We start from the raw sequence: 11,420 nt of genomic DNA, 5'->3' as shown, positions 1-11,420 counted from the left end.
TTAACTATCTCAGAAGTCAGAGCTATTAAATAATGATTACACTTTACAGTTAGATACGGTTAAGATACACTTTAGAGATAATTTTATATTATAGGCGTGTGATTATTTTGTTATGTGAAGTTTGCTTGGCCGAACGCCTTCTATTATTTTATAACAATGTGGACCACGCCTTATAAGAATACAGGAAATCGGAAGTACCTACTTATTGTCGCCATTATTTATGAATGTTTATGAAAGTGGCGAGAAGTATGCAACTCATATTATTAAAGGTTTTCTTTAAGTATTTGATTAATTTTAAAAAATACATTTGAAATACCTTAGATATTATAAGTAGCAAATAATATATAGGTAAGTATATTAAAATCTCGTATATAATGTGTCAGCCGCACGAGAAGAATCTAAAAACTCTACACATTCGTCAAAATTGGTGGCTTGGCCATTTTGTTATTCGTCATTCTATGGCCTTTGAATATAATACATTACTTTTCTGTAGTACCTACTTAATAACTTTTATAGTAACCGTTACAAAATGGCCCGACCAAGGCTGCAGTGGTGGCTAAACGTTGCAAACATGACTAAAGGCTGTTTTGGAGAGCTAAGGCTCCATCTGTGACTAAAGACTGCAGTGGTGACTAAAGGCTGCAGAGGTGGTGAAAGGCTGCAAAAGTGACTAAAGGCAGAAGTGGTGGCTAAAGGTTACAGCACACATATCGACTCGGAAAGGGATAATTGGCACCGTATCGCCTCGAGCCATTCAATATTTATTATATATTAATATATTAAAATAGAATAAATATATTAAAATAAAGTGGAATATGTATAATTATTTAATTTAAGATGAATTTCCACCAGGAAGTGACAGTACATTCAATATCATACCGTTCAATATTGTTTGTATGAAACTCCCTACAGCAACGCACACTAAGCGGAATAACGTAATCGCCTCGCCTCGGAAGGGGACAGCGGTCGGCGAGCCGTGAGCGAGGCGTCGCCTAGCCGTAGCCGAGTTGACGTACAGACGCTAAGATACGCTTTGGTTAGTTACGTGCATACGTTAGGTTGACGCCTCGTTGACGGCGAGGCGAAAGGCGATACGGTGACGATCCCTTTCCGAGATGATATATTGTGTGCTGTGACCTTAAAGGCTGCAAAGGTGACTAAAGGCTGCTGTGGCGACTAAAGACTGCAGTGGCGACTAAAGGCTGTAAAGGCAACTAAAGGCTGCAGTGGTGACTAAAGGCCGCCGTGGTGGCTAAAGGCTACAGTGGTGACTAAAGGCTGCAAAGGAGACTAAAGGCTGCACCGATGACTAAAGGCTGCAGTGCAATACAATACAATAGTATCTACAAAAAGTAGATTTTACAGTAGACGAAAAAAAACGTTATATTTTTAATGTCTGAACATTAACTGGAATCTGGATAAGCAGAGGAAAAAAGGTGTTTAGATGTACTTATTTCAAGAAATTTTTACTCATTTCAAAATTACGGTAGATAGCTGGTATTTTTAGGGTTCCGTAGTCAACAAGGAATCCTTATAGTTTCGGTCTGTCTGTCCGTCTGTCTGGTCTGTCTGTCTGTCTGTCTATCTGTCTATCCTATGTATATACCCTATACCTATACCTACAAAGCTGTAATTTGGCGTGAATGCACATATTAATGATACCGACAAAATGGTGCATGAAATCTTTAAAAAATATTTTTTTATGGTACCATAAAAAAGTATGGTCGCTTGGCCATACACCGGTCCGCCATAATATTATGTCATTAGCATTACATATGCTATGAAAGTAACGAACTGCTGCAGGACCCATTTGATTTGAGAGGTTTTTGCTTCGAGTGCTATAGCAGCAGTTAGGTACTTCCGATAACAGTAGGTAGGCTCCAATGTCAGTTTGTCCCACTCGAACGTAGATGTTTCAGTCCGTATTTCTGGATTTTTATATAGTTTTTGACAGTGGTTTCGCCATCTATTGTTATTGCTGCAAGATCATGTAATATGTACCGTGTCCGTGCTCAATTTTTACCTTGATTAAAAAACTGTTTAAATGAATAACCATAGGTACTATGTAGAGTAAGTTTAATTACTATGTCGAAACTTATGACTAAATATTTTACACTATCTTCAACATAATATGACCATTTTCCAGCTCTAGTCTAAAATATTTTCACTACTTGAGTACCTGTCAATAGACATAATAATATTATGTATATTCAAGATTCTGTAGATTATCTCGTTAAGCGATTCATGTATCAATTACAAACGCAACTCTACACACATTTTGGATATGATTATTACATAATTCGTCGTATCCTACGAATAGGGGCGCCCCGGTCACTATGGCTTTTTATTTTTATTGCAAAATCGAAAGCAGCAGCTCATTATCTATAACCTTCAGTGTAAAAAATAGTAAAAATTTAATTTTAATAACCAGTAAATGAAGTTTTAAAAAATGCCACATTTGCTAGCTCTTAAATTCCCCGGCGAAAAAAGCAACAAAGGCTTCAGTGACCGTTTTCTTGGAGTGCGTGAAAGGACGCGCGGGGCCACGCCACCACGCTCTTACTCCGCGAACTCACGTATGCGTCATTGCACTGTTTTTTGTTTTAATTACTTTGTGTTAACCGTAAAAGGGAACATACAGTAAGTATAAAAAATGTTTTACATTCTAAAAAGTAATTACCTGGAAAAAATACACTATTGCGTCTGTGGCCTTTTTCCACGGAATCGTCTCTTAGTACTAGTATTAGGGAATCGTTTGCCCTAATAGCTTTTGTTGCCTTTTTCTTTGTACGAAATTTATTTCTTTGAATTTTCTTTAGTTGAACAGTTATTATTGGAAAAATTGTAACATGAATTTGCCTTTTATATAGTAACCATTTCGAAAAGAATATAATTGAAAGTTTATAATGTTTTGTTTTAATTTTGTTAAAAAGCCGCAGTGAACTTTGTGGCTTTTTCCGCCGTATAGAAAAATAGTTAAAAGTAGTGTGCTACAAGAATATTTAAATATAAAATAATATTCCACAATATAATTTGAGTTTTTTTTTTTGTATTTTTAGATTCTAGAAAACGAAAACGGTCCCCGGCGACTAAAAGAATTGAAAAAAAAAAGTTTCTTTTTTATTAAAAATTTAGGAAAAGAGCTTTTGGTGTATCGAGAGTGAGCGTAACGAAACTTTTTTTTGTTACCATTATATTTTTGGTTTATTAGACGAACTGTGAGTAACTGAACGTACCCAAAATTTTGAGTACATCTCATGAGCTGTGCTGATGATGTATCATCGGTTATCACACTCTTGCAAAAGGACACGAGGGATGTCGTATATCGTGTCATAAAAGAATTTGATTTAGAATACAAAATATTAGCGTTATTTAGCTAAGCTGATGTTGAAATAGAATAGGCACCGCTCCGTCATATTGTAACTACTCATAAGCTAAACCAAGAGCCAGAAACAGCCAGAGTTTTCTTTACCTATAATTATTATGCTATAGGTACTCATACTTCCCCATTTATACTTAAAGTATAAATGGGAAAGTATGTTTGTTTATCCTTCCTTCACGCCCTAGCGAAGCAACTATCGACATGATTTTTAGCACATACTAAGTCGATAGAATGAAGAGTAAAAAAGGCTACTTTTGGTTTTGGAAAAACATAATGTTCCTAAAATACTCGTGTTTTACGCGATTTTTGAATTTCACGCGATCGAAGCCCGGGGCAAAAGCTAGTAATTCATATAGAGGTAAGAACAGCAACCAACTATTATAAAGCTTCGGTCGCGGATACTTTAGGAGGTATCCAGTTTTGAAAGTCCAGCGTACCTTCGATAAAATTTAAGGTAGGTATTTTTTTCCTCTCTCCCAGTCTCTCTCTCGAATTTCGCCTCCCACTGACGGACCCTTATGTCAGTTGCTCTCTATTGCCAGACAACTTATGCCAGTTACTTCCCACTGCCATACCACCTTAAAGTGTAATACTTTTGGCATTTTAGGGAATAATTAAGGGTGTCTGAGATGAGATTCCTACATTTCCGAAAGAAGTAAGAAAAAAAAGCGCTTTACATTGTATCAGAGGCTAGGTAGACCTTCAAAACTGGATACCTACTAAACGCGATCGAAATTCTATAGTTGCTGTTTGTTCATACAGAAAAACTTTCAGCTTTTATAAAATGACAAAAATCTGTCTATCGCTGGCTCTTGGATAATCTAATTGTCATAAAAGTTAAGCAATATTATAATAGTCAGAGTAACTAGTCGTTAGTTATAATGTTATTTGGTAATTTAAAATTACTGGCATAAAACTGTAAAGTCTCACGTTATATGTTTTATTTTTACAAGTTGAAGGAAACCAATAGTTATTGTGATTGCTTGAAAGCAATCACAATGACTATTGGTTCTCAACCCTGAAGGGTTGAAAATTAATATTATAAAACGTTCCATATTATTTATTTAATATATGTTTTTTTCCATATGCCTATTTATATTGTTTTTTTTTCGGTTTACGTACCCAACGGGTAAAGACGGGACCCTACTAATAACACTTCGATGTCTGTCGGTCCGCCCGTCTGTCTCCAGGCTCTATCTCAAGAACTTTTCACAGATTGAGTATATCTTTTGCCACTATAACAATAAATACTGAAAAAAATTAAATTAATTTAAAGTGGGCTCCATACAACAAATTTTTTGCTATTTTTTGGTCCACGTCAATAATAGCAACAGGTGAGCTTTTGAAATGTTTCGTTGTACTTAGGTATACTTTAATAATAATTGACGACAAAATTAAAATAAATTAAAAAATTATCATACAAAAAACACTCATTTTTGGCTATTTTTACTGTATACTCGCACTTGGCCGATTTTTCAATGTGGTTTTAAAAAGGAAATTCTTTGATAATGATCACTAAAAATACACAAATGCTCTTAAGACCCCGTTAAATCCGCACAAAAAAGGCATAACGTTACTTGTGTCTGATGAGACTTATTTAACTCAGCCGAAAAAAGAAATAAGAGACAAATCTACCCGAAATATCAAATTAAACGTCTCATTCAAAATTTCATAGCAACCGCTACGTAGTTATGCGACAATTTCATCATTAATTTCTAAAATTTTTCTAACAATATTTTGAAATAAACACAAAAAACCTTCTCCTGTAAAGTAGGGTTTTTGCAACAGCGCCCTTATTCGTAGGATACGACGAATTATGTGATTGTGGGAATATGTGTGGAAGTTTCAAAGGAAGATCTTCCGATCGAGCGAGGTGGTATGCTCAATCTGGCCGAACCCACGTTGATTTCAGCTGTCGCATAAAATATAAGTACAGACGCACTTAGAAAATACATACCTACATAGCATTTGGGACTAGCGACGTATGGGGTACTCTACACACATTTGCGAGATCATAATAGTAATTCATATCTACATATCATTTTGGACTAACAACGCAACATGGATATTATTGAGGCAATAGATTGTGTGTACACAAAATCTATTGCCTCAATAATTTGAACGTTTTAAAAGAGGCAGTAGGTCAGAATTAGGGTAGCACTTAGATAAGCGGTCCGTTCAGTCGGACGGGCTGCGCGCTGGGGTCCGGTATTAATAGCGGAGCGAGCCAGCCGTGACGGTTTCCGCGCGATTAGACCCACACCCTCCACTACACAGTACTTGCGTGCTAATTCTGGAGATAAAGGAAGACCTAACTGGTTTAACGGGGGTCTCTGTTAGCGATGCATTTAGAATTACAGTCGCGCCGCACTCAGAGATGTAATGATTATCCCACCAAAAACATAAATGTAAAAATGGAGAGCCAAGTTCCATACAAACATTATTACGTGGGAGAGCCATGCTTCGGCACGAATGGGCTGGCTCGACCGGAGAAATACCACGTTCTCACAGAAAACCGGCGTGAAACAGCGCTTGCGCTGTGTTTCGCCGAGTGAGTGAGTTTACCGGATGCCCAATCCCCTACCCCATTCCCTTCCCTACCCTCCCTCCCCTATTCCCTTTCCTTCCCTAAACTCCCCTATTAGCCTATTCCCTCTTAAAAGGCCGGCAACGCACCTGCAGCTCTTCTGATGCTGCGAGTGTCCATGGGCGACGGAAGTTGCTTTCCATCAGGTGACCCGTTTGCTCGTTTGCCCCCTTATTTCATAAAAAAACAAATAATATTATTGTCTATGGACCTCGTCGTAAAAATGATGGAGATCTAAATATGACTGCCAAGTTCTATGGAAAATTGAAATATTACGTATGTATAGGAACCAAATTACATTATGAACAAACAATAGAGTCTATTTCTTTGCTTTATTGAATATCTTAGATAACAATTGATGTTATTTAAATAATATGAGCTTAAAGTAGATTAGATCTAACTTGGCCATTTTTAATTACATGAGTCGTTTCATAAAGCTATTGAACATTTTAATTCTGATGAAAACTACCCAAGTACCCAGTCAAAATTATCATTAAATTAAAGTTAAGTAATAATTAAATGTTATGAGTACGGCAGAAAGCATTTAGAGCGACCGCAGACTTACAATTTCAAATTGGCCAACTAAATATGTTATGAGAGCTCGCACATTGCACTAAATTGTACAACTAAATAATTGGACACCAATCGTATAAGAACCACAATTCCTTTCCGATTACCTACAAATTAAAAAGTTGTCCAAATAAATTGTGAAACTACACAATTTAGTTGTACGATAGTTTTAAAATTGCCCTGCGGTCGCCCTTAAAGAAGTAGCTGACGCCAGACGCGACGACGTTGGAAAGGTACAGTTTATAGGGCTGTTGGCTGTCGGAAATCGGAATGTTTTTATGACCTAGATAATGCTTACAATTTTAATTGCACAGAAATTTGTATATCGCGTGGGAATTGTATATTTAATTACACAAAAAATTACCTATCCTATTGTCCTTTCTCGGGACTTGAGATGTAGGTGGTGCAGTGCAACAGACGATCTTATACGGCCTTTGAGTTTTTCATCATTGTATACGGCCGAGAAAAAATAAGAATAAAACAATATTTTATATACCGTGGGAATGAGTTCACAGAGCTACAATTGCTCATAATATAATATTTTATACTAATACTTTAGCCATACCTTAACATAACGCCTAACGGTATATCTACGCGCGTCGCGCGGTCACTACAGGTACTATGAGACAAGTGACGACGTAGTAATGAACTTATTACCCTACATATCAAAGAAAAGTTTATTTGAATACTAACAGTAATCAGTATACAGTAGGGCCTCGGCAATCCGGACTCCCGCTTGTTCGGCGATCGCTGTAATCCGGCCGGCCAATAGGCCGCGATTCGCGGGGGAAGCCGGCGAGTGTAAGTGCGGGCTGTCATGAGCCAATGCGCCGTCAGTCTTTTGTTTATCGCCTTTCGTGTAAGGGTTGATTCAGACCGCAACGCGACGCGTAGATGCATTTCTAAATTTATATGGAATTCACAGATTCGCAAGACGTCTCACGCAATTGAAATCTGTCAAATCCATACTAATTCATGCAATGATATTCTATGTTACTAATTGAATTAATGCCCCACCGCGCCGCGCCTCGCCATATCGCGTTGCGGTCTGAATTGACCCTAGTACGTATCGAGTACAGTGTCAATTTAGCGCGTTGGCTAAGATCACGGCGCCACCACGTAAATATTAGACATTGATATTAAAAAATTGATTGAAGAAACTAAGGTTAAACATGACGTGTTTCATCTATAATATAAAAATGAGTCGCTGAATGTGTTGCTAAGCGCAAAACTCGAGAACGGTTGGACCGATTTCGCTAATTCTTTTTTTAAAATATTCCTTGAAGTACGAGGATGGTTCTTACGGAGAGAAAAATTCTAAAAAAAATTTTAAATTTCCTGAAAAAGTCTAGAAACAACACTTTTCTATACTCACATACAAAAGATTTGTGATAATACTTAAAAGTCAAATATATAAAAATGGATTTTCAATTATGTTAGTAACACTAAAACTCGAAAACGGCTGAACGGGTTGGGCTAACTTTAGTCTTAAAATATTCGTAGAAGTCCAGGGAAGGTTTTAAAGTGACACGAAGTTCACCGGGACAGCTAGTTAACAATAAATATTGCATAGGTACTATAATCCGGACGGGTCGTGTTTTTGCCTCTCCGGATTAACGAGGCCCTACTGTAGACTGTAGTAGGTAAACTAACATTTAAAGTTTCCTTTTGTTCTGAAATAAGTTTTTAATGTACACATACGCCTGCAGATAATTTGTCGACATCAATAATTTGATATTGCTCATTATAAATAGTTTAACTGAATAAAGATTTAATATCAATAGAGATCGCCCAATGATCTAAATTCGACCTTAATTTCAACGACATTAGTTTTAATAATTTTTGTATGGTCAATGAATGCACATTTATAACGCGTTTTACACTACAAACATCATCATCTCAGTTACGTCCAAAGGATTTTGAACGAAAAGTTCCTTAGTACTTCTACGAATACATTTTTTTAGTTGATCGAATTAGTATTACTCAATAACTTATGAATTTTCCTATTCAATTCAGCATAATTCCTACTCCCGTGTATTTTTTAACATTTCCAGAAGTAACCGTTTAGCTGGTAGAAGGGGCGGACACTGGACTAACGATTTTTTCCACTTTAGAACTTCATATTTCACAAATGGATCCATAAATCGGAAAATGATCTGTGAGTACTCATATTACGAGTAAGAACTTAAAAATAATAAAAAAAAACTATCCATCGACACCCCACACGGTGGTGTGGACGCGAAAAACAAATCACCCCCGCATTGATGTATAGGAGAGGTACCGTAAATATATATATAAGTATATATATATATATATATATATATATATATATATATATATATATATATATATATATATATATATATATATATATATATATATATATATATATATATATATATATATATATATATATATATATATATATATATATATATATATATATATATATATATATTTTTTTTTTTTAAGATTTTATATACCATTTTGTCGGTATCATATGGATGTGCATGCCGAATTACAGCTTTGTAGGCTTAGGCATAGTCTCTGAGCAAAACCGCGGACACACAGACGGACGGACGTCGGACAGACCGAAACTATAAGTGTTCCTTGTTGACTACGGAACCCTAAAAAGGCTGTTTTTAGGTTCGACATAAGCCAGCTACTCACGTATTGGTTGCGAGCTGTGTATGATGTATCTAATATCTATGCGCTGTTTATATATAAGTATTATAAAGATCGAGATAGCACGTGACATCTAATGTGCATCTACGGCATAGCTGGGCATTAACTCGTTAATCCGTTAATTAACGAAGTTAACATTTTGACTAACGGATTAACGTTTAAGTTAACTTTTAAAAATATTAACGGACTCGTTAACTTCCGTTAATATGCAGAAGTCCGTTAATCGTTAATCCAATGCCTACTATTGCACGGCACCGCGGCGCGGTGCGAAAACAGGTTCAGACAGTTAGTATGAAACGACCAGTGCCGGGCAGCGCGGCGCCGCGGCACGGCAGCTGCAGCGAGTGAAACAAAAACAATACTAGATACATTTTCAGGCGCGTGCGAATGAGAAGAGATTTGTTTCGTTTTATCATTTCATTACTCTGCGCCGGTGCTTATAGAGAGAGTGATTTGTTTATTGTTATTATAAATCATTTGCATGTTGATAAAGAAGAGTGTAGTGTAATTTAGTTAAGGAGAATACAATCATTATAGAAGTATTTTGTTTTGCTTTTGTCCCTAACATTTTAACTTCCAAAACCTTACACCAACAGGTTTTGTATGTACACTATCGCAATGATATAAGTTACAACAAGGCCATATTACATATTAACGGATTAACAATTGACGTTAACTTGCGTTAATTCGTCCGGAATGTAACGCTTTAACGTTTAACGAAGCTAACATTTTTTTTAACGGATTAACGATTAACGAAGTTAACTATTTGATTAACGGTGCCCAGCTATGATCTACGGTCGGTTGCACAAATTTTGCGTGAAGCTTTAGATTCTGCTTTTAAAGTTAAGATGTTATATAATTTATTTGTATTTTGTACCAACATAATAACTAAATCTATGAGTAGGTACTGATTTAATTTGATGATCTGTCGCTTTTAAGAGGATCTTTGTTCTTTTTTTAATATTTTTTATATTATGCGGACACGTATTTTAAAACATTATTATAGTAACTATTAAAAGTAGTTAGGATTTAGATATCCATAAAATATGTATGTCAGCGTCATCAGAAAATCACTCCTGATTGTAAATTTTCCGTAAAAATATTGTCAATGCTAAATGATATAATATTTTCATCTTATAGAGAAGCTCTCAACAAAAGCTCAATATAATATTATGTAAGTAGATATTAGTATGACCACACTGGAACTGAAAATTTAAAACTATGAATCTCCACAGTCATAGAGCTCAGAAAAGTATTCAACTATAACAGATATCTAGCGTCGTTGTAAGTAAGTTTTTCATAAGTAGGGCAGAGAACACGGCGAGCATATCCGCTCCTGTCTTCGCGTTTGTTTTCTAATCACATCATGGAGGTGTTCATTTGATTTGGTATGTCAAAGGAGATAGAGAAATCGATGGGGAGTGCGCGGACGGCTCGGGTCGGCGCGTGTGCGGGCGGCGAGCGGGGCGGCAGCGCGGGCTGCGGGCGGCGGGGGATCGCGCGTGCGCGGGGCGGGGCGGGCGCGGGCGGCAGACGCGCCGCGATGGTGGGCCGCGACAGCCGCTCGGAGAGCGCGGCGCGCCCCTGGGCGCCGCGGCATGAGTAGCGCGCCCGCTCGGCCCGGCCCGCGCGCCCGCCATGGCGCAGGCCGCGCCCGCGCCCCAACGCACCCACTCCTTCGCCAAGAAGACTTTCCACAAGCCCACCTACTGCCACCACTGCTCGGATCTCCTGTGGGGGCTCATCGGGCAAGGATACGGCTGCGAAGGTACGCTTCGCGCATGCGCCCCGTGCGCGTCGATACCCAACGCGCGCTTAGCACGACCAGCGTTATGCAACCCGCCCCGGTGTACCTTCCTACCCCCGGGATCATCCCCTACTCGTCCGACTCGCGACCTCTACATTTCGACATACTCCAAAAACCGCCCAATTCCTGAGCCATCGCTTGAATCCTCGTCACCCTTAACCTATCATGCTCCGGACCCCTTTCACCCGTCGTCGGGCCCTCACCGCATTATCGCTCATGATCATTCATCCCGTCCCCGAGACCCACCCCTGGTTTCCGGTTTGTAAGTTTTCAGTGGACGGTGTGGATATAGTTTTCCCGATCAGCTGAAAACGTGCCGGCGAGCGAGTGAACACACGATATCGATCGATCTGTTTTGTATAAGGTTTTTTCCTAGCGCGGGGCGGGGC

The 11,420-nt window shown here is 38.1% G+C and overlaps 1 protein-coding gene across 6 annotated transcripts in view; it reads left to right on the top strand.

The window, feature by feature from the left end:
- The first annotated feature begins 10,819 nt into the window (after positions 1-10,819).
- Positions 10,820-11,420, top strand: part of LOC121725689 (diacylglycerol kinase theta) — a 51,362-nt gene continuing 50,761 nt past the window's right edge. For 4 of the 6 annotated variants that reach the window (XM_042112745.1, XM_042112743.1, XM_042112742.1 and 1 more), the window contains exon 1: positions 10,820-10,992. In XM_042112745.1, coding sequence (XP_041968679.1) covers positions 10,863-10,992 — 130 coding nt within the window. In that variant the 5' untranslated portion in view covers positions 10,820-10,862. The remainder of the gene's footprint in view (positions 10,993-11,420) is intronic. The other 2 variants (XM_042112744.1, XM_042112748.1) reach the window with 1 other exon arrangement.

The sequence above is a fragment of the Aricia agestis genome, chromosome 3, assembly GCF_905147365.1.
Source record: "Aricia agestis chromosome 3, ilAriAges1.1, whole genome shotgun sequence".
In the NCBI taxonomy this organism is placed as follows: domain Eukaryota; kingdom Metazoa; phylum Arthropoda; class Insecta; order Lepidoptera; family Lycaenidae; genus Aricia; species Aricia agestis.
Note: the sequence above shows the minus strand (reverse complement) of the source record. Positions and strands in the feature narration are given on the sequence as shown.